Source organism: Lonchura striata, chromosome 29 (genome assembly GCF_050655825.1).
Source record: "Lonchura striata isolate lonStrDom1 chromosome 29, ASM5065582v1, whole genome shotgun sequence".
NCBI lineage: Eukaryota > Metazoa > Chordata > Aves > Passeriformes > Estrildidae > Lonchura > Lonchura striata.
Window position 1 is genome coordinate 1,406,728 of NC_140731.1, and position 27,226 is coordinate 1,433,953.

The 27,226-nt window shown below is 68.5% G+C and overlaps 1 protein-coding gene across 1 annotated transcript; it reads left to right on the top strand.

Annotated features, from left to right (window-relative positions):
• Positions 1 to 27,226, top strand: ITGA5 (integrin subunit alpha 5). The gene is made up of 30 exons (XM_085562770.1): positions 1 to 261; positions 1,296 to 1,423; positions 2,261 to 2,373; positions 3,026 to 3,152; positions 3,667 to 3,728; positions 4,380 to 4,425; positions 5,055 to 5,180; positions 5,533 to 5,577; positions 5,712 to 5,755; positions 6,182 to 6,238; positions 6,573 to 6,625; positions 7,742 to 7,944; positions 9,956 to 10,147; positions 10,782 to 10,827; positions 11,338 to 11,445; positions 12,046 to 12,101; positions 12,534 to 12,703; positions 14,418 to 14,555; positions 14,955 to 15,022; positions 15,638 to 15,788; positions 16,162 to 16,254; positions 16,755 to 16,834; positions 17,393 to 17,473; positions 18,258 to 18,360; positions 19,427 to 19,579; positions 20,741 to 20,809; positions 21,271 to 21,384; positions 22,614 to 22,715; positions 24,626 to 24,748; positions 25,320 to 27,226. Exons 1-30 carry the CDS (start codon positions 65 to 67, stop codon positions 25,401 to 25,403), a joined length of 3,132 nt encoding a protein of 1,043 aa, XP_085418896.1. The 5' UTR covers positions 1 to 64; the 3' UTR covers positions 25,404 to 27,226.

Genomic DNA, 27,226 nt, shown 5'->3' on the forward strand with positions numbered 1-27,226 from the left:
CCCGGGCACTTTCCGAGGGGACTCGGAGCGGGAGCAGCGCCGAGCCCGGGCAGCCCCGACCGCCATGGCCCCGGCCCCGGCCCCGCCGCGCCGCCCCCGGCCCCGGCTGCCGCTGCCGGTGCCGCTGCCGGTGCTGCTCCCGCTGCTGCTCCCGCCGGTCGCTGCCTTCAACCTGGAGGCGTCGCGGCCCGAGGTTTTCCGCGGGGCCCCCGGCTCCTTCTTCGGCTTCGCTCTGGACTTTTACCTGCCCGAGCCCCGCAGGTACCGGGAACCGGGCCGGGAACCGGGAACGGCACCGGGAACCGCACCGGGAACCGCACCGGGAACCGGGACCGCCCGCGGGGAACCGCACCGGGACGGGACGGGGCGGGGGCGGCCGCCGGGAGCGGGGAGGGCGGCGGGACGGGAGCGGAGGGACCGAGCGAGGGGAGCGGTCCCGGCGCCGGGAACGGGAACCGGGCACCGGCACCGGCACCGGGAGCGGCCGCCCGGGAGGGGAGCGGCCCGGTGGGACGGGGAGCGGCCGCGGAGCGGGGCGGGGCTCGGAGGGAGGGCACCGGGAGCGGGATAACGGGAACGGGACAGCGGGAACCGGGAAGGAGAAGGGCCGCCGGGAACGGCAGCGGGCGGGGGCGGCGGGATCCGGGAAAGGGAACGGGAAGTGTGAACCGGGAGCGGGAAGCGGGACGGGGGAGTGGGAGCGGGACCCGGGCAACGGGGAGGTCCCGGGGACTGGGCCAGGACACCGGGCCGGGGAACCGGGGATGGGAAGCAGGAAGCGGGGCCGGGGAACGGGAACCGGGGGGGTCCGGCCCGGGGGTCCCGAGCGGGGCCGAGCCCCGGTCCCCGGTGTCCCCCGGGGTCCCCCGGGGTCCCCCCGCGCCGGCCCCGCCGGGGGTCCCGGGGCCCCGCTGCCCCGGGCCCGGAGCGTTTCCTGTAACCGGAGCCGGGAGCTGCCCCGGGGGGCTCGGGGGGACCCGAACATCTGGGGGGACCCGAACATCTGGGGGCCCGAACATCTGGGGGGGACCCGAACATCTGGGGTGGACCCAAACATCTGGGGGGGGACCCGAACATCTGGGGGGGACCCACGCACAGCCTTGCCGCCCCCCCAGCCCCACGTGTGACCCCACGGGGGTCCCGGGACGAACCGGGGAGTGCCCGGTGAGGGTCCCGGGGCCCCCCCCGGCCGTGTCCCCCCCTCCTCCCGGTCTCGGTGCTCCCCCCCCGGGCCGGGAGGGGTCCCGGAGCACCCGTGGGTGCCCCGTGGGTGACGAGTCCCCCGTCCCCCCCAGTGTCAGCATCCTGGTGGGCGCCCCCAAGGCCAACACGAGCCAGCCCAACGTCACCCAGGGGGGCGCCGTGTTCCACTGCCCCTGGCCCCCCCGCGGCGGCTGCACCCCCATCGCCTTCGACCACATCGGTGAGGGGCACGGGGACACGGGGACACGGGGGGACACGTGTGGGGTGGGGACAGGACCCCCAGGAATGGGGATAGGGACAGGGACAAACCCCCCAGGAATGGGGACAGGGACAGGGACAAACCCCCCAGGAATGGGGACAGGGACACGGTGGGGACAGGAACCCCAGGAATGGGGACAGGGACAGGGACAAACCCCCCAGGAATGGGGACAGGGACAGGGACAAACCCCCCAGGAATGGGGACAGGGACACGGTGGCGACAGGAACCCCAGGAATGGGGACAGGGACAGGGACAAACCCCCCAGGAATGGGGACAGGGACAGGGACAACCCCCAGGATCGGGGACAGCAGCAGGACATGGGCAGGGGACAGGGATGGGGACACAGGACGGGGGGACAGACCCCCCCCCAGGCATGTGGGGACAGGGATGGGGACACCCCCGGGGGACACCCAGGAGCCCCCCAGGGCAGCTCCGTGTCCCCGTCCCCTGTCCCTGTCCCCATCCCCCCGCTGGCCTTGGCTCCCGTTAATGATCAACCCCGGGGCCGGGGGGGCCGGGGGGGTCCCCGGGGGACAGGGGGGTGGCCTGACCCCGTCCCTGTTCCTGTCCCATCCCTGTCCCTGCCCCTGTCCTGTCCCTGTCCCCTCTGTCCCCTCTGTCCCTGTCCCCATCCCCATCCCTGTCCCATCCCTGTCCTGTCCCTGTCCCTGTCCCCTCTCCCTGTCCCCATCCCTGTCCCTGTCCCTGTCCCCTCTCCCTGTCCCCATCCCTGTCCCTGTCCCCGTCCCTCTGTCCCTGTCCCTGTCCCCATCCCTGTCCCTGTCCCTGTCCCCCCAGGGACCCGCACCCACGACTTTGGGGGTAACAGCAGCGAGGGCCCCGAGCCCGTGGAGTTCAAATCCCTGCAGTGGTTCGGGGCCACCGTGAGGGCCCACAACGGCTCCATCCTGGTACGGGACGGGGGGACAGGGGGACAGGGGGGACATTGGGGACAGGGGGACAGGGGGACAGGGGGGACAGGGGGGACATTGGGGACACTGGGGACAGGGGGGACATTGGGGGCCCACAATGGCTCCATCCTGGTATGGGACAGGGGGACAGAGGGACAGGGGGGACATTGGGGAGAGGGGGACAGGGGGGACATTGGGGGGACACAACGGCTCCATCCTGGTACAGGACAGGGGGACAGGGGGACATTGGGGACACTGGGGACATTGGGGACAGGGGGGACATTGGGGGCCCACAATGGCTCCATCCTGGTTTGGGACAGGGGGACAGGGGGACATTGGGGACATTGGGGACATTGGGGACAGGGGGGACACTGGGGACAGGGGGGACATTGGGGGGACACAATGGCTCCATCCTGGTTTGGGACAGGGGGACAGGGGGACAGGGGGACATTGGGGACAGGGGGACAGGGGGGACACTGGGGACAGGGGGGACACTGGGGGGACACAATGGCTCCATCCTGGTTTGGGACAGGGGGACAGGGGGACGGGGGACGGGGGGACATTGGGGACACTGGAGGGACATTGGGAGGATGGGGGCACCCCAGGGGTGTCACCCCATGTCCCCCGTGTCCCCCCGTGTCCCCCGGCCCAGGCCTGCGCCCCCCTGTACAGCTGGAGCCCCCCGAAGGAGGAGGGGGGGGCGCGGGAGCCGGTGGGCTCCTGCTTCCTCTCGCTGGGCAACTTCTCCAAGTTCGTGGAGTACGCGCCCTGCCGCTCAGGTGGGACCCCAAAACACCCCGAAACAACCCGAAAACACCCCAGAAACACCCCCGAAACACCCCCAAAAATACCCCCAAAAACACCCCCAAAAATACCCCCAAAAAATTCCCAAAAACACCCCAGAAACACCCCCAAAAACACCCCCAAAATACCCCAAATATACCCCAAAAATACCCCCAAAACACCCCCCAAATACCCCCACAAATACCCCAAAAACACCCCCGGAACCTCAAAAATACCCCCAAAAACACCCCAAAAAATACCCCAAAAAACACCCCCGGGACCCCAGAACCACCCCAAAAACAGCCTGGGACCCCCAAAACCCCTCCCGAGACCCCCAGAACTCCACCGGGATCCCCCAGGACCCCCAAAGATGCCCCCAGACCCCTCGGGTACCCCCAGGGTGACTCCCCCAAACCGTGGGGAGGGGGTGGGACCCCAAACCGCCCCCCTGGACCCCCAAAAACCCCAAAAAAACCCAAAAAAACCCCAAAACCCCCCCTGTGCCCCCAGACCTGAGCTCGGCGGCCGGGCAGGGCTTCTGCCAGGGCGGCTTCAGCGCCGAGTTCACCCAGGTGGGCGCGGGGCCGGGGGGGCGGGCTTTGGGGGTCCTGGGGGTTTGGGGGTCCTGGGGGTTTTGGGGGGTCCTGGGGGTTTGGGGGTCCTGGGGGTTTTGGGGGGTCCTGGGGTTTTGGGGGGTCCCAGGGGTTTGGGGGTCCTGGGGGGTCCTGGGGAGGTTTGGGGGGATTGAGGGGTCCTGGGGGTTTGGGGGTCCTGGGGGGTCCCGGGGGTTTGGGGGAATTTGGGGGGATTGGGGGGTCCTGGGAGTTTGGGGGGATTGGGGGGATTTGTGGGGATTGGGGGGTCCTGGGGGTCCTGGGGGTTTGGGGGTCCTGGGGGTTTGGGGGAATTTGGGGGGTCCCAGGGGTTTGGGGGTCCTGGGGGGTCCTGGGGAGGTTTGGGGGGATTGAGGGGTCCCGGGGGTTTGGGGGGTTTGGGGGGTCCCGGGGTTTGGGGTTGGGGTTTTGGGGGTATTTGGGGTTTTTGGGGTGCTGGGGTTTGGGATTTTTTGGGGTTTTTGGGGTTTTTGGGGTGCCGGGGTTTGGGATTTTGGGGTTTTTGGGTTTTTGGGGTGCCGGGGTTGGGGTTTTTTGGGTTTTTTGGGGTTTTTGGGGTGCCCGGATTTGGGTGCAGCCCCAGCTGAGGGGTCCCCGCTGTCTCTGCAGACCGGCCGGGTGCTGCTGGGGGGGCCGGGCAGCTTCTTCTGGCAAGGTGAGAGCCTGGCCCCGTGTCACCCGTGTCACCCGTGTCACCCGTGTCACCCGTGTCACCTCCTGTGTCACCTCCTGTGTCACCCGTGTCCCCTGTGTCCCCAGTGTGCCCTGCCTGTCCCCTCTGTCCCTGTCCCGTGGTGCCTGGGGTGGTGTCCCCAGCTGGAGTGGGGTGTCCCTGTCCCCAGGCAGTGCTGAGATGTCCCCATGTCCCCATGTCCCCATGTCCCCATGTCCCCATGTCCTGTGTCCCATGCCAGGTTCTCAGTGTCCCATGTCCCCATGTCCCGTGTCCCCATGTCCCATGTCCTCTGTCCCGTGTGCCCATGTCCCGTGTCCCAGGCCAGGCGCTGAGGTGTCCCCATGTCCCCTGTCCCATGTCCCATGTCCCATGTCCCGTGTCCCGTGTCCCATGTCCCATGTCCCATGTCCCCTGTCCCATGTCCTGTGTCCCATGTCCCCTGTCCCAAGTCCCCTGTCCCATGTCCCATGTCCCGTGTCCCCTGTCCCCCGCCCAGGCCAGGTTCTCACATGTCCCGTGTCCCGTGTCCCGTGTCCCGTGTCCCCCACCCAGGCCAGGTTCTCACATGTCCCGTGTTCCGTGTCCCATGTCCCGTGTCCCCCGCCCAGGCCAGGTGCTGTCGGCCACGCAGGCGCAGATCGCGGCCGGGAACTTCCCCGAGTACCTGATCCAGGAGGTGCCGGGACAGCTGCAGACACGGCAGGCGGAGCCCAGCCACGACGACAGCTACATGGGTGACATGGGGACATCATGGGGACACGGGGACATCATGGGGACACGGGGACAGGGGGACATCATGGGGACACGGGGACATCATGGGGACACGGGGACATCATGGGGACACGGGGACAGCTGCAGACACGGCAGGCGGAGCCCAGCCACGACGACAGCTACATGGGTGACAGGGGGACATCATGGGGACACGGGGACATCATGGGGACATCATGGGGACATGGGGACACGGGGACAGCTACATGGGTGACATGGGGACATGGGGACACGGGGATATGGGGACATCATGAGGACATGGGGGACATGGGCAGTGACACCCAGGTGACACCCAGGTGACACTCTCTCTCCCCCCAGGCTACTCGGTGGCAGTCGGGGAGTTCAGTGGTGACAACACACAAGGTGGGTGACAGCGGGTGACACCCAGGGTGACACCGAGGGTGACACCGAGGGTGACACAGCCACCCCCGGCCGCCACCTGAGAGAGTCCCCCTGTCCCTTTGTCCCCCTGTCCCTTTGTCCCTTTGTCCCCACAGACTTCGTGGCCGGTGTCCCCAAGGGCAACCTCACCTACGGCTACGTAAGGGGGGGACACAGAGGGGACACTGGGGGGACACAGAGGGGACACTGGGGGGACATGGGGGGACACTGGAGGGACACAGAGGGGGCACTGGGGGGACACAGAGGGGACATCAGGGGGACACGGGGGGACACAAAGTGGGGAACACAAAGGGGACACAAAGGGGACACGGGAGGACACAGAGGGGACACTGGGGGGACATGGGGGGGCATGGAAGGACACACAAAAGGGACACTGGGGACATTGGGGACACGGGGAGGGACACAATGGCTCCATCCTGGGGCACTGGGGACACGGAGGGGACACGGGGGGCACGGGGGGCACTGGGGACACAAAGGGGACACGGGGGGCACCGGGGCGGTGGCAGTGCCCGTGTCCCCCCCCCGCTGGCTCAGTGTCCCCTGGGTGTCCCCTCGGTGTCCCCAGGTCACCATCCTCAATGGCACCAACATGAGGTCCCTGTACAACTTCTCGGGGGAGCAGGTGGGGACGGGTCCGGGGGGTTTGGGGGGGCCCGGGGGGGTTTTGGGAGGGTCTGGGGGGGTCCTGGGTGGGTCCCGGGGGTCCTGGAGGGGTCTGGGGGGGATCCTGAGGGGTCTTGGGGGTTTTGGGGGTTCCAGGAGGGGTCCTGGGGGGTCCCAGGGGGGTTTGGGGGGGTCTGGGGGGGTCCGGGGGTACCCAGAAGGGACCCGAGGTGGGGGGGAGGAAATGGGGGAGGGGCTCTAAATGGGGTGGGGGGTCCTCAGGGAGGGGTGGGGGGGGCACGGATTTGGGGGGGTCCTCACCTCCCTCACCCCGTTTTGTCCCCCCCCCCAAGATGGCCTCGTACTTCGGCTACGCCGTGGCCGCCACCGACGTCAACAACGACGGGTGAGGGACCCCCGGGACCCCCGGGACGCCCGTGAAACCCCCCCGGGACCCCCGTGAAACCCCCCCGGGACCCTCCCGGGACCCTCCCGGGACTCCCGGCACCCCCGGGACCCCCGTGAAACCCCACCGGGACCCCCCCGGGATCCCCAAAACCCCCCGGGAAACCCCATGGGACATCCCCGCTGAGCCGGTGCCCGGTGCTCCCGGTGCCCCGGTGCCCCCCGGTGCCCCCCGGTTCCCGGTCCCGGTGCCCCCAAACTGACCCAGCTCCCAGTTCCCTGACCCTGACCCGGTTCCCGGTGCCGGTCCCGGTTTCCCCACACTGACACGGTTCCGTTCCCGGTCCCGGTGTCCCCGGTGCCCTGGTTCTGTTCCCGGTCCCGGTTCTCCCCCACTGACCTGGTTCCCGGTGCTGGTCCCGGTTCCCCACACTGACCCGGTCCCGTTCCCGGTGCTGTTCCCGGTGCCGGTTCCCCCGGTGACCCGTTCCCAGTGCCGATTCCCCCACTGACCGGTCCCGGTGCCGGTTCCCCCGGTCCCGTTCCCATTCCCGTTCCCGGTTCCCGTTCCCGGTGCCGGTTCCCCCGGTGACCCGTTCCCGGTCCCGTTCCCGGGTCCCGTTCCCGATGCCGGTTCCCCCGGTGACCCGTTCCCGGTGCCGGTCCTGGTTCCCCCACTGACCGGTCCCGGTGCCGGTGCCGGTTCCCCCGGTGACCCGTTCCCAGTGCCGATTCCCCCACTGACCGGTCCCAGTGCTGGTGCCGGTTCCCCCGGTGACCCGTTCCCGTTCCCGTTCCCGGTTCCCTGGTGACCCGTTCCTGGTCCCGTTCCCAGGTCCCATTCCCGTTCCCGTTCCCGGTTCCTCTGGTGACCCGTTCCCGGTTCCCCGGTTCCCGTTCCCGTTCCCGTTCCCGGGTCCCGTTCCCGTTCCCGGTTCCCCGGTGACCCGTTCCCGGTTCCCCGGTTCCCGTTCCCGTTCCCGTTCCCGGGTCCCGTTCCCGTTCCCGGTTCCCCGGTGACCGGTTCCCGGTCCCGTTCCCATTCCCGTTCCCATTCCCGGTTCCCCCGGTGACCCATTCCCGGTTCCCCGGTGACCGGTTCCCGGTGCCGTTCCAGGCTGTCGGACCTGCTGGTGGGCGCTCCGCTGTTCATGGCCCGCAGCGGCGGCGGCGGGGCGCGGGAGCTCGGCCGCGTGTACGTGTTCCTGCAGCGGGACCGGGGCCCCGCCGCGCCCGCCGCCCTCACCGGCACCCACGAGTTCGGCCGCTTCGGCAGCGCCATCGCCGCGCTCGGAGACCTGGACCGGGACGGGTACAACGGTACCGGAACGGGGCACCGGGGCGGGGGGAATGGTACCGGGACGGGGGTACCGGGACGGGTACAACGGTACCGGAACGGGGCACCGGGGCGGGGGGAATGGTACCGGGACGGGGGTACCGGGACGGGTACAACGGTACCGGAACGGGGCACCGGGGCGGGGGGAGCGGGGGTACCGGGAACGGGGGTACCAGGGGTACTGGAACGGGAGGTACCGGGACGGCTACAACGGTACCGGAACGGGGCACCGGGGCGGGGGGAACGGGGGTACCGGGAATGGGGGTACCGGGAATGGGGGTACCGGGAACGGGGGGTATCGGGACAGGTACAACGGTACCGGAATGGGGTACCGGGACGGGGGTACTCAGAACGGGGGTACCGGGATGTGGGGTACCGGGAAGGAGGGTACCGGGGGGTACCAGGAACGGGGGGCACTGGGGAGACACCGGGGGGGGGGGGGTGGTAACGGGGGTACCGGGTGGTACCGGGACGGGTACAATGGTACCGGGAACGAGACCGGGGGGAACGGGGGTGTGGGGGGTTCATGGGGGGTTCGTGGGGGGTTCGTGGGGGGTTCGTGGGGGTTCATGGGGGTTCATGGGGGGTTCATGGGGGGATCATGGGGGTTCATGGGGGTTCATGGGGGTTCGTGGGGGGTTCATGGGGGGATCATGGGGGTTCATGGGGGTTCGTGGGGGTTCGTGGGGGGTTCGTGGGGGGTTCATGGGGGTTCATGGGGGTTCATGGGGGGTTCATGGGGGTTCATGGGGGGATCATGGGGGTTCATGGGGGTTCATGGGGGGATCATGGGGGTTCATGGGGGTTCATGGGGGTTCATGGGGGGATCATGGGGGTTCATGGGGGTTCATGGGGGTTCATGGGGGTTCGTGGGGGGTTCATGGGGGTTCATGGGGGTTCATGGGGGTTCATGGGGGGTTCATGGGGGTTCATGGGGGGTTCATGGGGGGATCATGGGGGTTCCTGGGGGTTCGTGGGGGGTTCATGGGGGTTCATGGGGGTTCATGGGGGTTCGTGGGAGGATCATGGGGGGTTCATGGGGGGTTCATGGGGGGTTCATGGGGGGTTCATGGGGGTTCCTGGGGGTTCGTGGGGGGTTCATGGGGGGATCATGGGGGGATCATGGGGGTTCATGGGGGTTCATGGGGGTTCATGGGGGGTTCGTGGGGGGTTCATGGGGGTTCATGGGGGTTCATGGGGGTTCCTGGGGGTTCATGGGGGTTCATGGGGGGATCATGGGGGTTCGTGGGGGGTTCGTGGGGGGTTCATGGGGGTTCATGGGGGGTTCATGGGGGGATCATGGGGGTTCATGGGGGTTCATGGGGGTTCGTGGGAGGATCATGGGGGGTTCATGGGGGGTTCGTGGGGGGTTCATGGGGGGATCATGGGGGTTCATGGGGGGTTCATGGGGGTTCATGGGGGGTTCATGGGGGGATCATGGGGGTTCATGGGGGGTTCATGGGGGTTCATGGGGGGTTCATGGGGGGATCATGGGGGTTCCTGGGGGTTCGTGGGGGGTTCATGGGGGTTCATGGGGGTTCCTGGGGGTTCGTGGGGGGTTCATGGGGGTTCCTGGGGGTTCATGGGGGGTTCATGGGGGGATCATGGGGGTTCATGGGGGTTCATGGGGGTTCATGGGGGTTCATGGGGGTTCGTGGGGGGTTCATGGGGGGATCATGGGGGGATCATGGGGGTTCGTGGGGGGTTCGTGGGGGGTTCATGGGGGTTCATGGGGGTTCATGGGGGTTCATGGGGGTTCGTGGGGGGTTCATGGGGGGATCATGGGGGTTCGTGGGGGGTTCGTGGGGGGTTCATGGGGGTTCCTGGGGGTTCCTGGGGGTTCATGGGGGTTCATGGGGGGATCATGGGGGTTCATGGGGGTTCATGGGGGTTCATGGGGGTTCATGGGGGCACCGGCGGCCCCGGGCGCTCCGGGGGCGTTACCGGGCACGGGGAGCTCGGGGCCGCCGGCGCCCCGCTGACCGCCGTGCCCAGACGTGGCCGTGGGGGCGCCGCTGGGGGCCGAGGGCCGCCGCGGGCTCGTGTTCATCTTCCGCGGCGGCGGCGCGGGGCTGCGGCCCCGGCCCGCGCAGCTGCTGCGGGGGCTGGGCGCGCCCCGCGGCCAGCCCGACTTCTTCGGGGCCGCGCTGCGCGGGGCCACCGACCTGGACGGCAACGGCTACCCGGGTGAGGGCCACCCCCGTGTCACCCCCAGTGTCACCTGTGCCACCTGTGCCACCCCCTGTGCCACCCCCGTGTCACCTGTGCCACCCCCGTCAGCCCCGTGTCACCGCCGTGTCACCTGTGCCACCTGTGTCACCCCCTGTGCCACCCCCGTGTCACCTGTGCCACCCCCGTCAGCCCCGTGTCACCCCCTGTGCCACCCCCGTGTCACCTGTGCCACCCCCTGTGCCACCCCCGTGTCACCTGTGCCACCCCGTGTCACCTGTGTGACCCCCGTGTCACCCCCGTGTCACCCCCGTGTCACCCCCGTGTCACCCCCTGTGCCACCCCCGTGTCACCTGTGCCACCCCTGTGCCACCCCCGTGTCACCTGTGCCACCCCCGTCAGCCCCGTCACCCCCGTGTCACCCCCGTGTCACCGCCGTGTCACCTGTGTCACCCCCTGTGCCACCCCCGTGTCACCTGTGCCACCCCCGTGTCACCTGTGTGACCCCCGTGTCACCTGTGCCACCCCCGTCAGCCCCGTGTCACCCGTGCCACCCCCAGTGTCAACCCTGTCACCCCCCGTGTCACCCCCAGTGTCACCCATGTCCCCCCGGTGTCCCCGTGTCCCCCCAGTGACCCCGCTGTCCCCACAGATCTCCTGGTTGGCGCCTTCGGGGCGGACGCCGCCGTGGTTTACAGGTGAGTGCCACTGTCCCCCGTGTCCCCCCGTGTCCCCTCGTGTCCCCCCCTGTCCCCCTGTCCCCCGTGTCCCCCGTGTCCCCCGTGTCTTCACTGTCCCCGTGTCCCCACTGTCCCCGTGTCTCCGTGTCCCTGCTGTCAGCAGCGCCACCGGGGCTCCCGGTGTCCCGGTGTCCCGGTGTCCCGGTGTCCCGGTGTCCCGGGGGTCCCGGGGGTCCCGGTGTCCCGGTGTCCCGGTGTCCCGGTGTCCCGGGGGTCCCGGTGTCCCGGGGGTCCCGGGGGTCCCGGGGGTCCCGGTGTCCCGGGGTCCCGGGGGTCCCGGTGTCCCGGTGTCCCGGGGTCCCGGTGTCCCGGTGTCCCGGGGGTCCCGGTGTCCCGGTGTCCCGGGGTCCCGGGGTCCCGGGGGTCCCGGTGTCCCGGTGTCCCGGGGGTCCCGGTGTCCCGGTGTCCGGGGATCCCGGTGTCCCGGTGTCCCGGTGTCCCGGGGTCCCTGACCCGCTGTCCCCCCAGGGGCCGCCCCATTGTCCAGGCCAGCGCCAGCCTGGCCATCGTCCCCACCATGTTCAACCCCGAGGAGCGCGGCTGCGTCCTGCCGGGCAGCGGCCAGCACGTGGCCTGGTGGGTGGCACCACGCAGGGGACACGGGGGACACGGGGGACACGGGGGGACACGGGGGACACGGGGGACACGGGGGGACAGGGGGGACAGGGGGGACACGGGGGGACAGGGGGACACGGGGGGACACGGGGGGACACGGGGGACACAGGGACATGGGGGACAGGGGGACACGGGGGGACACGGGGACACGGGGACACGGGGGACAGGGGGGACACGGGGGGACAGGGGAACACAGGGACATGGGGACACGGGGGGACAGGGGACAGGGGGGGACAGTGGGGACACGGGGGGACACGGGGACACGAGGACAGGGGGGACAGGGGGACAGCAGGGACAGCGGGGACACAGGGGACACGGGGGGGACAGTGGGGACACAGCGGACACAGGGACACGGGGACACGGGGGGACAGAGCAGGGACAATGGAGAGGGGATGGGGGACACTGGAAGGGGACACGGGGACGGAGCGCTGGGGACACTGCGGCGTCCCTGGGTGTCCCTGCTGGGGGGACACCGAGGGGGACAGTGCTGGGGACAGCCAGGGGTGGCCGGGGGGACACTGAGGGGACACGTGGTGCCACCTCATTGTCACCTCCCGCCAGCATCAATGTCACCTTCTGCCTCAACGCCTCCGGACGTCACCTGCCCGGGCCCATCGGTGAGGGGACAGGGGACAGAGGGGGACAGGGGACAGGACAGGGGACAGAGGGGGGACAGAGGATGGGGGGGGACAGGGGACAGAGGGGGACAGGGGACAGGACAGGGGACAGAGGGGGGGACGGGGACAGAGGGGGGACAGGGGACAGGACAGGGGACAGGGGACAGGACAGGGGACAGAGGGGGGGACAGGGGATGGGGGGGGACAGGGGACAGAGAGGGACAGGGGACAGAGGGGGACAGGGGACAGGACAGGGGACAGAGGGGGGGACAGGGGACAGCGGGGATGCCCCCCGCGTGTCCCCGTGTCCCCAGGGGGTGGCACTGCAGCCCTGGGGACAGGAGGGGACACCGGGGCTGTCCCCGACGTGTCCCCGACGTGTCCCCAACGTGTCCCCGACGTGTCCCCACGCTGTCCCCGCGCTGTCCCCAGGGCTGGCGCTGGAGCTGAGCGTGGACGGGGCCAAGGCGGGGGGGGCGCGGCGCGCGCTGTTCCTGGGGGGGGGCGCGGGGGGGGCGCCCCCCTCCCCCACCCGGAACCTGACCCTGGAGGTCCCCAACGGGGGGACCCCGCGCTGCCGAACCCTGGCCGTGTTCCTCAGGGTAAGGGGGACCCCGAAACCGACCCGAAACTGCCCAAAATTGACCCAAAAACTGACCCGAAACTGCCCAAAATTGACCCAAAAACTGACCCAAAAACTGCTCCAAAACTGACCCAAAACTGACCCAAAAACTGACCCAAAACTGACCCAAAAACTGACCCAAAACTGCCCCAAAACTGACCCGAAACTGCCCAAAAACTGACCCGAAACTGCCCAAAAACTGACCCAAAACTGACCCAAAAACTGCCCAAAAACTGACCCAAAACTGACCCGAAAACTGACCCAAAAACTGACCCAAAAAGTGACCTGAAACTGCCCAAAAACTGACCCAAAACTGACCCAAAAACTGCCCAAAAACTGACCCAAAACTGACCCAAAAACTGACCCAAAAACTGACCCAAAAAGTGACCTGAAACTGCCCCAAAACTGACCCGAAACTGCCCAAAAACTGACCCAAAAACTGACCCAAAACTGCCCAAAAACTGCCCCAAAACTGCCCAAAAACTGCCCCAAAACTGACCCAAAACTGACCCAAAACTGACCTGAAACTGACCAAAAAAGTGACCAGAAACTGCCCAAAACTGACCCAAAAAGTGACCTGAAACTGCCCCAAAACTGCCCCAAAAACTGACCCAAAAAGTGACCTGAAACTGCCCCAAAACTGCCCCAAAACTGACCCAAAACTGCCCAAAAACTGCCCCAAAACTGCCCCAAAACTGACCCAAAACCTGACCCCAAACTGCTCCCAAACTGCCCCAAAACTGCCCCAGAACTGACCCAAAAACTGACCCAAAACTGACCCAAAAAGTGACCTGAAACTGCCCCAAAACTGACCCAAAACTGACCCAAAACTGACCCAAAAACTGACCCAAAACTGCCCCAAAAACTGCTCCAAAACTGACCCAAAACTGACCCAAAACTGCCCAAAAACTGACCCAAAACTGACCCAAAACTGACCCAAAACTGCCCCAAAAACTGACCCAAAACTGACCCAAAACCTGACCCAAAACTGACCCGAAACTGACCCAAAACTGACCCGAAACTGCCCCAAGCTGTCCCCCTGGGGTGTCCCCTCGCTGTCCCCACGGTGTCCCCCACTGTCACTGCGGTGTCCCTGTCCCTGTCCCCACTGTCCCCTCACTGTCCCCAGAACGAGTCCGAGTTCCGGGACAAGCTGTCACCCATCCCGGTGTCCCTGTCCCTGTCCCCACTGTCACTGTCCCCACTGTCCCCAGAACGAGTCCGAGTTCCGGGACAAGCTGTCACTGCGGTGTCCCTGTCCCTGTCCCCACTGTCCCCTCACTGTCCCCAGAACGAGTCCGAGTTCCGGGACAAGCTGTCGCCCATCCCGGTGTCCCTGTCCCTGTCCCCACTGTCACTGTCCCCACTGTCCCCAGAACGAGTCCGAGTTCCGGGACAAGCTGTCACTGCGGTGTCCCTGTCCCTGTCCCCACTGTCACTGTCCCTGTCCCCAGAACGAGTCCGAGTTCCGGGACAAGCTGTCACTGCGGTGTCCCTGTCCCTGTCCCCACTGTCACTGTCCCTGTCCCCAGAACGAGTCCGAGTTCCGGGACAAGCTGTCGCCCATCCCGGTGTCCCTGTCCCTGTCCCCACTGTCACTGTCCCCACTGTCCCCAGAACGAGTCCGAGTTCCGGGACAAGCTGTCACTGCGGTGTCCCTGTCCCTGTCCCCACTGTCCCCTCACTGTCCCCAGAACGAGTCCGAGTTCCGGGACAAGCTGTCGCCCATCCCGGTGTCGCTGAGCCTGGCCCTGGACCCGGCCGTGTCCCCTCCGCCCCCAGGGCTGTCACCGCTGCTGGCCCCGGCCACGCGCACACGCCTGGAGGCCAAGGTCAGCGCCACCCGTGTCACCCGTGTCACATGTGTCACCTCTGTGTGTCACCTGTGTCACCTGTATCACCTGTGTCACCTCTGCGTGCTGCCTGTGTCACCCGTGTCACCTGTGTCACCTGTGTGTCACCTGTGTCACCTCTGTGTCACCTGTGTGTCACCCAGTGTCGTCTGGGTGTCCCCTGTGTCCCTCATCACCCAGCTGTCCCCTGTGTCACCTCTGTCCCCAGTGTCCCCCTGATGTCCCCAGTGTCCCCAGTGTCCCCAGTGTCCCCAGTGTCCCCCTGATGTCCCCAGTGTCCCCAGTGTCCCCAGTGTCCCCAGTGTCCCCCTGATGTCCCCTGTGTCCCCAGTGTCCCCAGTGTCCCCAGTGTCCCCCTGATGTCCCCTGTGTCCCCAGGCCCACATCCAGCTGGACTGTGGCGAGGACAACGTCTGCGTCCCCGACCTGCAGCTCGAGGCCAGCGCGTAAGGGACAGGGACAGGGACAGGGACAGGGGACACGGGGACACGGGGACACGGGGGGACATCGGGGGACACGGAGACACCGGGGGGCTGGGGAGGGGTGGCCGTGCCCAGGGTGTCCTGGGGGTGTCCGCATGGATGTCCCCAATGTCACCCCAATGTCACCCCGATGTCCCCAGGGACCACCGGGCCGTGTTCCTGGGGGGGTTTTGGGGGTGTCCCCATGGATGTCACCCCAATGTCACCCCAATGTCACCCCAGGGACCGCCGGGCCGTGTTCCTGGGGGGATTTGGGGGGATTTGGGGTGTCCCTGGCCATGTCCCCATGGATGTCACCCCAATGTCACCCCAGGGACCGCCGGGCCGTGTTCCTGGGGGGGTTTTGGGGGTGTCCCCATGGATGTCACCCCAATGTCACCCTAGGGACTGCCGGGCCGTGTTCCTGGGGGGGTTTTGGGGGGATTTGGGGTGTCCCTGGCCATGTCCCCATGGATGTCACCCCAATGTCACCCCAATGTCACCCCAGGGACCGCCAGGCCGTGTTCCTGGGGGGGTTTTGGGGGGATTTGGGGTGTCCCTGGCCATGTCCCCATGGATGTCACCCCAATGTCACCCCAGGGACCGCCGGGCCGTGTTCCTGGGGGACAGGAACAGCCTCAACGTCACCTTCGTGGCGCGGAACGTGGGCGAGGGCGGCGCCTACGAGGCCGAGCTGCTGCTGCGGCCCCCCCCGGGCGCGCTCTACTCGGGGGTGCTGCGGCCCCACGGGGTGAGGGGGCACCCCGGGGTGGGCAGGGGGTGGGGAAGGGGGCTTGGGGGGCACCCCGGGGTGGGCAGGGGGTGGGGAAGGGGGCTTGGGGGGCACCCCGGGGTGGGGAGGGGGTGGGGAAGGGGGTTTGGGGGCACCCCGGGGTGGGGAGGGGGCTAAAGGTGATGGGGAAGGGGGTTTGGGGGCACCCCGGGGTGGGGAGGGGCTAGAGGGGATGGGGGACAAGGCTTGGGGGGGTTGAGGGCTCACCCTGAGGCTGGGGAGGGGGTCTGAGGTGTTGGGGGGGGGCTTTGGGGGCTTGGGGGGGGGTCAGAAGCGCCTGGGGGGGTCCCCAGGAATGGGTGGGGGGTCACCACCGCTCCCCCCCCCCCAGAATTTCTCGGCCCTGAGCTGTGAGCTGGGGGGGGGCAACGGCTCGAGCCCCCTGGTCTGCGACCTGGGCAACCCCATGAAGGCGGGGGCCAGCGTGAGTGGGGCTGGGGGCTTTGGGGGGGATTTGGGAGGGGTTTGGGGGATCCGGGGGGGGATTTGGGAGGATTTAGGAGGGGTTTGGGGGGTTTTGTCAGGGTTTTGGGGGGCTTTGGGGGGCTTTGGGAGGGGTTTGTCAGGGTTTTGGGGGATCCGGGGGGGGATTTGGGAGGGGTTTGGGGGGCTTTGGAAGAGTCTGGGGGAGCTTTGGGGGATTTTGGGAGGTTTTGGGGGGCTCTGGTGGGTTTGGGGAGGCTGGGGAGGGTTTGGGGAGCTATGGGGGTGTTTGGGGGTCTCTGGGGGGGTTGGGGGTCTGTGGGTGGGTTTAGGGGGCTATGGGTGGGTTTAGGGGGTCTCTGAGTGGTTTGGGGGTCTCTGGGTGGTTTGGGGGGTCTCTGGGTGGTTTGGGGGTCTCTGGGGGGTTTGGGGGTCTCTGGGGGGTTTGGGGGCCTCTGGGGGGGTCCGGGCTGACCCCCCCCCGTGTCCCCACGGCCGCAGATCCGGGGGGGGCTGCGCTTCACCCTCCCCCACCTGAGCGACAGCAGCGACAGCGTCACCTTCGAGCTGCAGATCCGCAGGTGGGGCGGGCGGGGGGCGCGGGGGGCATTGGGGGGCATCGGGGGGCATGGGGGGCACGGGGGGCACGGGGGGCATTGGGGGGCACGGGGGGGGATTGGGGGCATGGGGGGCACGGGGTCACGGGGGGATTGGGGGGCACGGGGGGCACGGGGGGCACGGGGGGGATTGGGGGGCACGGGGGGCATTGGGGGGCACGGGGGGCACGGGGGGCATTGGGGGGCATGGAGCGCACCCCCAGTTTGGGGGGTCAGGAGGGGCTGGCAACCCGTTTTGGGGGCTTGGGAGGAGAACAGGGGGGTGGCACCCCCGGTTTGTGGGGCTGGGGTGTCCCCACGGTGGGGGGGGTCCCCAAGGTGGGGGTGTCCCCACGGTGGGGGGGTCCCCAAGGTGGGGGTGTCCCCAAGGTGGGGGGGGTCCCCACGGTGGGGGTGTCCCCAAGGTGGGGGGGGTCCCCACGGTGGGGGGGTCCCCAAGGTGGGGGGGTCCCCACGGTGGGGGGGGTCCCCAAGGTGGGGGGGGTCCCCGGGGTGCCCGGGCGTGACCCCCTCCCCCCGCAGCAAGAACGCCAACAACTCGCAGAGCCCCGTGGTGGCCGTGGCGCTGGCCGTGAGGGCGGCCACCAGGGTGTCGGTGCTGGGGTGAGTGACAGGGGACACGGGGACAGGGGGACATGGGGACACTGGGGACATGGGGACATTGGGGACACTGGGGACATGGGGACATTGGGGACATGGGGACACTGGGGACAGCCAGGGTGTCGGTGCTGGGGTGAGTGACAGGGGACACGGGGACATGGGGACATTGGGGACATTGGGGGGACATTGGGGACATTGGGGACATGGGGACACTGGGAACATTGGGGACATTGGGGACATGGGGACACGGGGACATTGGGGACATTGGGGACATGGGGACACGGGGACATTGGGGACATGGGGACATGGGGACACGGGGACATTGGGGACATTGGGGACACTGGGGACACTGGGGACATTGGGGACATTGGGGACATGGGGACAGCCAGGGTGTCCATGCTGGGGTGAGTGACAGGGGACATTGGGGACATTGGGGACATTGGGGACACTGGGGACATTGGGGACACTGGGGACATGGGGACAGGGGACAGCCTGGGGACATGGGGACAGCCAGGGTGTCCATGCTGGGGTGAGTGACAATGGGGCCACGGGGACAGCCTGGGGACAATGGGGACACGAGGGTGGCCCTGGGAGCTGTCACATCCCCCCCGGGTGCCTTGGGGTGACAGAGGGGACATGGAGGGGACACGAGGGGACATGAGGTGGGACACACAGGTGACGCACAGGGGGCACAGAGGGGACACACAGGGACACGGAGGTGACACGGAGGTGACACGGAGCTGACACGGAGCTGACACGCGCGGCGCTGACCCCGGTGTCCCCTCAGGGTGTCCCGGCCCGACGTTGTCACCGTCCCCGAGGGGGGCTGGGGACCCGACCCCCCCCAGCGGCTGCAGGACCTGGGGCCACCCGTGGAGCACGTCTACGAGGTGGGGACACGGTGACACGGCCCGGGGGACACGGCCCCGGCCTGGGGTGACAGTGCCACCGGGCTGGGGTGACAGTGCCACCGGGCTGGTGTCACAATGTCCCCGGCCTTGGATCTCCGTGTCCCCAGCCCTGGGATCTCATGTCCCTAATTTTGGGGTTCCCCCATGTCCCCAACCCCAGGGTTCCCATGTCCCCACCCCCCCGTGTCCCCAGCCAGGGGTCTCTGTGTCCCCAACCCCGGGGTCCCCATGTCCCCAATCCTGGGCTCCCTGTGTCCCCAAATCGGGGCTGTCCCCCCATCCCCGAGCCCTGGGGGTCCCCAGGTCCTGACCCCGTGTCCCCCCGTGTCCCCCCCGTGTCCCCCGTGTCCCCCATGTCCTCCGTGTCCCCAGTGTGCCCTGTGCCTGTGTCCCCGTGTCCCCCCCCGTGTCCCCCCGTGTCCCCAATGCCACCCCCTGTCCGTGTCCCCCCGTGTCCCCCATGTCCCCCGTGTCCCCCATGTCCCCCGTGTCCCCTGTGTCCCCGTGTCCCCCGTGTCCCCCGTGTCCCCATATCCCCCTGTGTCCCCCGTGTCCCCCCATGTCCCCCGTGTCCCCCGTATCCCCCGTGTCCCCCGTGTCCCCATGTCCCCCATGTCCCCTGTCCCCCCATGTCCCCCCATGTCCCCCGTGTCCCCATATCCCCCCGTGTCCCCCGTGTCCCCCCATGTCCCCCGTGTCCCCCGTATCCCCCGTGTCCCCCGTGTCCCCATGTCCCCCATGTCCCCTGTCCCCCCATGTCCCCCCGTGTCCCCCGTGTCCCCATGTCCCCCATGTCCCCCGTGTCCCCATGTCCCCCATGTCCCCCGTGTCCCCATATCCCCCCGTGTCCCCCGTGTCCCCCGTGTCCCCCGTGTCCCCATATCCCTCCGTGTCCCCCCGTGTCCCCTGTGTCCCCTGTGTCCCCGTGTCCCCCATGTCCCCTGTGTCCCCGTATCCCCCCATGTCCCCGTGTCCCCAGCGCCCCTGTCCGTGTCCCCGTGTCCCCACACGCGGTGTCCCCACACGCGGTGTCCCCGTGTGGCAGGTGGTGAACGAGGGTCCCGGTGCCATCAGCCAGGGCACGCTGGAGCTGCGCTGTCCCCTGGGCCACCGCGGCCACCCCCTGCTCTACGTCACCGGCCACGCGGGGCTGCCCAACTGCTCGGCCAGCCACGGCAGCGACCCGCTGCGCCTGGCGGTGCGACACGGGCACGGGCACGGGGGGACGGGACACGGACACGGGAACGAGCACGGGAACGGGCACGGGCACGGGCACGGACACAGACACGGACACGGGAACAAGCACGGACATGGACACGGACACGGGCACGGACACAGACACGGACACGGGAACAAGCACGGACATGGACACGGACACGGGCACGGGCACGGGGGGACGGGACACGGACACGGGAACGAGCACGGACATGGACACGAACACGGGCACGGGCACGGGGGGACGGGACACGGACATGGGAACGAGCCCGGGAACGGGCACGGACACGGGGGGACGGGACACGGACACGGACACGGACACGGGCACGGGGGGACGGGACACGGACACGGGCACGGGAACGGGCACGGACACGGGGGGACGGGACACGGACACGGACACGGGCACGGGCACGGGCACGGGGGGACGGGACACGGACACGGGCACGGGAACGGGCACGGACACGGGGGGACGGGACACGGACACGGACACGGGCACGGGCACGGGCACGGGGGGACGGGACACGGACACGGACACGGGGGGACGGGACATGGACACGGACACGGGCACAGACATGGACACGGGCACGGGGGGACGGGACACAGACACGGGCACGGACACGGACATAGACATGGACACGGGGGGATGGGACACGGACATGGACACAGACACGGACATGGACACGGACACGGACACGAGGGGACCGGGACATGGGACATGGGGGGACCGGGACATGGGGACAGCGGGGAGACCAGGGGGATTGGGGGTGCTGGGGACATGGGACACTGGGGGTGCTGGGGGCGCTGGGGGACTGGGGACACTGGGGACACTGGGGACACTGGGGACACTGAGACATTGGGAATACTGGGGACATTGGGGACACTGGGGACACTGGGACATTGGGGACACTGGGACATTGGGGATACTGGGACATTGAGGAAACTTGGGGCATTGGGGGTGCTGGGGACATTGGGGACACTGGGGACATCAGGGACAATGGGGGTGCTGGGGATACTGGGGGCAGTGGGGACACTGGGGACACTGGGGACATCGGGAGGTGCTGGGGGTGGCCAGGGCTGTCCCCAGTGTGTCCCCCCTGTCCCCAGCGCTGTCCCCCTGTCCCCAGCGTGTCCCTCTGTCCCACAGGAGCGGGAGCAGAGCCCCGGGCCGCATGTCCTGCAGCGCCGGGACACCGGGGACACCGGGGACACGCTGGTGAGTGGCACTGTCCCCTTGTCCCCCTGCCACTCCCCTGTCACCGCCGCGACAGTGTCCCCAAGGCGGGGGCGCCGCGGTGACCCCGGGGGTGACCCCGGGGGTGGCCGGGGGTGACCATGGTGACCCTGGGGGTGGCCATGGTGACCCTGGGGGTGACCCCGGGGATGGCCGCGGGTGACCATGGTGACCTTGGGGGTGGCCGGGGTGACCCCGGGGGTGGCTGGGGGTGACCGTTGTGACCCCGGGGTGACCATGGTGACTCCGGAGGTGACGGGGGGTGACCGGGGCTGGCCGTGGTGACCCCGGGGTGGCCGTGGTGACCCCGCGGTGACCCCGGTGACCCTGGGGGTGGCCGTGGTGACCCCGGGGTGGCCGTGGTGACCCCGCGGTGACCCCGGTGACCCCGCGGTGACCCCGGTGACCCCGAGGTGACCCCGGTGACCCCGCGGTGGCCGCAGGGCTGTCCCGAGGCCGAGTGTTTCCGCCTGAGCTGCCCCTCGGGGGGGCTGGAGCGGCAGCAGCGCGTCACGCTGCGGCTGAGCTTCCGCCTGCGGACCCCCCCCCTGCGCCAGGTGAGACCCCCGGGCTGCCCCGGGACCCCCCCGGGGACCCCGAAACTGCCCCGGGACCCCGAAACTGCCCTGGGGACACCAAAACTGCCCTGGGGACACCAAAACTGCCCCGGGACCCCGAATCTGTCCCAGGACCCCGAAACTGCCCCAGGACCCCAAAACTGCCCCGGGACCCTCCCAGGGACAACAAAACTGCCCCGGGACCCCAGAACCCCCCGGGATCCCCTGGGACCCCCCCCAGGAGTGGCCCTTGGGTGTCCCCTGTGTTCCCACATGTGCCCTGGGTGTCCTGGTGGCACTCAGGGGTGTCCCCGTGTCCCCCTGTCCCTGTGTCCCTGTCACTGACGGTGTCACTGAGGGTGTCACTGAGGCTGTCCCCGTGTCCCCCTGTCCCCGTGTCCCCCTGTCCCCGTGTCCCCTGTCCCTGTCACTGAGGGTGTCACTGAGGCTGTCCCCGTGTCCCCCTGTCCCCGTGTCCCCCTGTCCCTGTGTCCCTGTGTTCCCTGTCACTGAGGGTGTCACTGAGGCTGTCCCCATGTCCCCCTGTCCCCGTGTCCCCATATCCCTGTCACTGACAGTGTCACTGAGGCTGTCCCCGTGTCCCGTGTCCCCGTGTCCCTGTCACTGAGGCTGTCCCCGTGTCCCCGTGTCCCCGTGTCCCCGTGTCCCCGTGTCCCTGTCACTGAGGGTGTCACTGAGGCTGTCCCCGTGTCCCCGTGTCCCTGTCACTGAGGCTGTCCCCGTGTCCCCGTGTCCCCGTGTCCCTGTCACTGAGGCTGTCCCCCTGTCCCCGTGTCCCCGTGTCCCTGTCACTGACGGTGTCACTGAGGCTGTCCCCGTGTCCCTGTCACTGAGGGTGTCACTGAGGCTGTCCCCGTGTCCCCGTGTCCCCGTGTCCCTGTCACTGAGGCTGTCCCCCTGTCCCCGTGTCCCCGTGTCCCTGTCACTGACGGTGTCACTGAGGCTGTCCCCGTGTCCCTGTCACTGAGGGTGTCACTGAGGCTGTCCCCGTGTCCCCCTGTCCCCGTGTCCCTGTCACTGAGGCTGCCCCCTGTCCCCGTGTCCCCGTGTCCCTGTCACTGACAGTGTCACTGAGGCTGTCCCCCTGTCCCCCTGTCCCCGTGTCCCTGTCATTGAGGGTGTCACTGAGGCTGTCCCCGTGTCCCGTGTCCCCGTGTCCCTGTCACTGAGGCTGTCCCCGTGTCCCCGTGTCCCCGTGTCCCCTCCAGCCGCAGCCGTGGCCGCTGTCCCTGCGCTGTGACGCCGAGTTCCGCGTGCTGCAGCTCCCGTACCGCCTGCGGCCCGAGGGGCTGCCGCGCCACCGGCTGCAGGTGACACCGGGGGGACAATGGGGACACTGGGGACACTGGGGACAATGGGGACACATGGGACACGGGGGACACGGGGGACATGGGGGTGACACGGCTCCCGTACCGCCTGCGGCCCGAGGGGCTGCCGCGCCACCGGTGCAGGTGACACCGGGGGGACAATGGGGACACTGGGGACAATGGGGACACGGGGGACACTGGGGACACGGGGGACATGGGGGTGACACGGCTCCCGTACCGCCTGCGGCCCGAGGGGCTGCCGCGCCACCGGCTGCAGGTGACACCGGGGGGACAATGGGGACACTGGGGACACTGGGGACAATGGGGACACTGGGGACACTGGGGACAATGGGGACAATGGGGGACACTGGGGACAATGGGGGACACGGGGGACACGGGGGACATGGGGGTGACACGGCTGCCGTACCGCCTGCGGCCCGAGGGGCTGCCGCGCCACCGGCTGCAGGTGACACCGGGGGGACAATGGGGACACTGGGGACACTGGGGACATGGGGGGGACACCATGGGTGACGCTGAGGTCGGGGGTGGCAGGAGGTGACAGCGCTGTCACGGTCCTGCCCCGAGGAAGGCGGGGGTCCCAGTGTGGGCGGTGGCACAGGGTGACACTGGGTGACACAGGGTGGCTCAGGGTGACACTGTGGGTGACACAGGGTGGCACACGGTGACACTGTGGGTGACACAGGGTGGCTCAGGGTGACACTGGGTGACACAGGGTGGCACACGGTGACACTGTGGGTGACACAGGGTGGCTCAGGGTGACACTGGGTGACACAGGGTGGCACACGGTGACACTGTGGGTGACACAGGGTGGCTCAGGGTGACACTGTGGGTGACACAGGGTGGCACACGGTGACACTGTGGGTGCCCCTGTCCCTGCCCAGGTGGTGACAGCGCTGGCACGGGCGGGGCGGGGGCCCCGGTGTGGGCAGTGGCTCAGGGTGACACTGGGTGACACACGGTGACACTGTGGGTGACACAGGGTGGCACAGGGTGACACTGTGGGTGACACAGGGTGACACTGGGTGACACAGGGTGGCTCAGGGTGACACTGGGTGACACACGGTGACACTGTGGGTGACACAGGGTGGCACAGGGTGACACTGTGGGTGACACAGGGTGACACTGGGTGGCACAGGGTGGCTCAGGGTGAAACTGGGTGACACACGGTGACACTGTGAGTGACACAGGGTGACACTGGGTGACACAGGGTGGCTCAGGGTGACACAGGGTGGCTCAGGGTGACACTGGGTGACACAGGGTGGCACACAGTGACACTGTGGGTGACACAGGGTGACACTGGGTGACACACGGTGACACTGTGGGTGACACAGGGTGGCTCAGGGTGACACTGTGGGTGACACAGGGTGACACTGGGTGGCACAGGGTGGCTCAGGGTGACACTGGGTGACACACGGTGACACTGTGGGTGACACAGGGTGGCTCAGGGTGACACAGGGTGGCTCAGGGTGACACTGGGTGACACACGGTGACACTGTGGGTGACACACGGTGACACTGTGGGTGACACAGGGTGACACTGGGTGGCACAGGGTGGCTCAGGGTGACACTGTGGGTGACACAGGGTGGCTCAGGGTGACACTGGGTGACACACGGTGACACTGTGGGTGACACAGGGTGACACTGGGTGGCACAGGGTGGCTCAGGGTGACACTGGGTGACACACGGTGACACTGTGGGTGACACAGGGTGGCTCAGGGTGACACAGGGTGGCTCAGGGTGACACTGGGTGACACACGGTGACACTGTGGGTGACACACGGTGACACTGTGGGTGACACAGGGTGACACTGGGTGGCACAGGGTGGCTCAGGGTGACACTGTGGGTGACACAGGGTGGCTCAGGGTGACACTGGGTGCCCCTGTCCCTGCCCAGGTGGTGACGGCGCTGGCGCGGGCGCGGCCCGAGGCGGGGGCGGGGGTCCCGGTGTGGGCGGTGGTCCTGGCCGTGCTGCTGGGGCTGCTCCTGCTCGGCCTCCTCTGCTACGGCCTCTACAAGGTGGGCCGGGGGGCTGGGGGGGTTTGGGGGGCCTGGGGGGGGATTTGGGGGGGTTTGGGGGGGATTTGGGGGAGCTCAGAGGGGTCGGGGGGTCTCTGCATGGTGGGGGTGAGGAGCTTGGGGGGTTGGGAGACCTGCGGTGGCACTGGGGGGCACTGGGGGAGAACTGGGGGGCACTGGGAGGACGGGGGAGTCACTGGTGGGACACTGGGGGGGCACTGGGGACACTGGGGGAGCGCACAGGGACACAGGGGTGGCACTGGGGGGCACTGGGGGCACTGGGGGGGAACTGGGGGGCACTGGGGAGGCACTGGGGACACTGGGGGAGCGCACAGGGACACAGGGGTGGCACTGGGGGGCACTGGGAGGGAACTGGGGGGCACTGGGATGACGGGGGAGTCACTGGTGGGACACTGGGGGGCACTGGGAACACTGGGGAAGCACACAGGGACACAGGGGTGGCACTGGAGGGACACTGAAGGGGGCACTGGGAGGCACTGGGGGACACTGGGGTGGCACCGGGGGGTCCCGGGGACACTTTGGGGTCCCCCTGACCCCCCTGTCCCCCCAGCTGGGCTTCTTCAAGCGCTCGGGGCCCTACGGCACCGCCATGGAGAAGGCGCAGCTGAAACCCCAGGCGGCCTCCGAGGCCTGAGGGGCCGGCGGGGACAGGGACACCCGGCGGGACAGGGACACCCGGCGGGACATCCCAGAGCTGGGGACATCCCAGGGCCTGGGGACATCCCAGAGTTTGGGGACACCCACAGTGAGGGACACTCCAGAACCTCAGGAGATCCCAGGGCTTGGGGTCACCCCACGACCTGGGGACACTCCATGGTTTGGGGACACTCCGTGGCCTGGAGATACCCCACAGCTTGGGGACCCCCTCAAGGACAATGTCACCTGCGTGGCCGTGTCACCCGCCTCGGTGACATCCCCCACTCCACAGCCCTGGCCCGGGACACCCACGGTGCCCATCCCCACACTGGCACGGCCACCACCGCGCTGGGGACATTGTCACAGAACTGTCACCGCACCGGGGACACTGTCACAGAACTGTCACCGGGCTCAGGACATTGTCACAGAACTGTCACCGCGTTGGGGACACTGTCACCACTCTGGGGACACTGTCCCAAAACTGTCACCGGGCTCAGGACACTGCCACCGCCCTGGGGACACTGTCACAGAACTGTCACCGGGCTCAGGACACTGCCACCGCCCTGGGGACACTGTCCCAAAACTGTCACCGGGCTCAGGACACTGCCACCGCCCTGGGGACACTGTCACAGAACTGTCACTGTGCTGCGGACACTGTCCCAAAACTGTCACCGCCCTGGGGACACTGTCACAGAACTGTCACTGTGCTGGGGACACTGTCCCAAAACTGTCACCGCCCTGGGGACACTGTCCCGGGAACTGTCCCCAGGCTGTCACAGAACTGTCACCAGGCTCAGGACACTGTCACCGCCCTGGGGACGCTGTCACAGAACTGTCACCGCCCTGGGGAACCACCAGGATGTGTCCTCAAGGCACAGCTGCCACCACCGGGTTGGGGACACCAAACTGGGAACCCCCGGACTGGGAACAACCCGAGATGTGTCACCAGCGGGAACTGTCACCATGGGAGCTGTCACCACCGGAATGGGAATTGTCACCAGTGGGAATTGCCACCATGGGACTGGGAATTGTCACCGCCAGACCAGGAACTGTCACCTGTGGGAATTGTCACCATGGGACTGGGAATTGTCACCTCCAGACCGGGAATTGTCACCACGGCACCGGGAGCTGCTGGCACGTGGGGTGACACCGAGCTGGCACCGACACGGACGCGGCAGGGGACACCGGCAGGACACTGAAGGGACACTGCTGGGACACCGGGCCACCGCAGGGGACACCCGTGGGACACCCGTGGGACACCCGTGGGACACCAGGACACGTCCCCAGCGCTGTCACCTCCCCCGGGACAGGACCTGTGGGTGGGAAAACCGCGCCCCACTGGCACCTGGTGGCGGTGTCACAGTGTCACAGTGTCACGGTGTCACGGTGTCACGGTGTCACGGTGTCACGGTGTCACCCTGTCCCAGCGCGACCCGGGGACGCTGCCACCCGCTCCTGCTGCCACCCGCTGCCACCCGCTGTCCCCAAATGCCACCGCCCTGCACTGCCCCCCCCCACCTCACTTTGCACTGACCCCGAGTTTGGGGGGGCAGCCTCGATCCCCTGTCCCAGGGTGTCCCAGGGGTGTCCCCAGGGTGTCCCCGGGGTGTCCCCAGGGTGTCCCCGGGGTGTCCCAGGGTGTCTCTGGGTGTCCCCAGGGTGTCCCCGGGTGTCCCCAGGGTGTCCCCGGGGTGTCCCAGGGGTGTCCCCGGTGTCACGGGGGGTTTGCACTATGGCGGGGGGCGTGGGGGGGCGGCTGCGGTTTGTATTTAATTGGGGGGGGGGCGGCCTCGGGGCCCCCCAATAAATGAGTCTGACCCC

Coding starts and splice junctions, on each gene's coding strand:
- ITGA5 (XM_085562770.1), top strand. CDS start 65: ATGGCCCCGGCCCCGGCCCCGCCGCGCCGCCCCCGGCCCCGGCTGCCG. Junction 7,945..9,955: donor GGACCGGGACGGGTACAACG/GTACCGGAACGG, acceptor CGCCGTGCCCAG/ACGTGGCCGTGGGGGCGCCG. Junction 18,361..19,426: donor CCGTGGAGCACGTCTACGAG/GTGGGGACACGG, acceptor CCCGTGTGGCAG/GTGGTGAACGAGGGTCCCGG.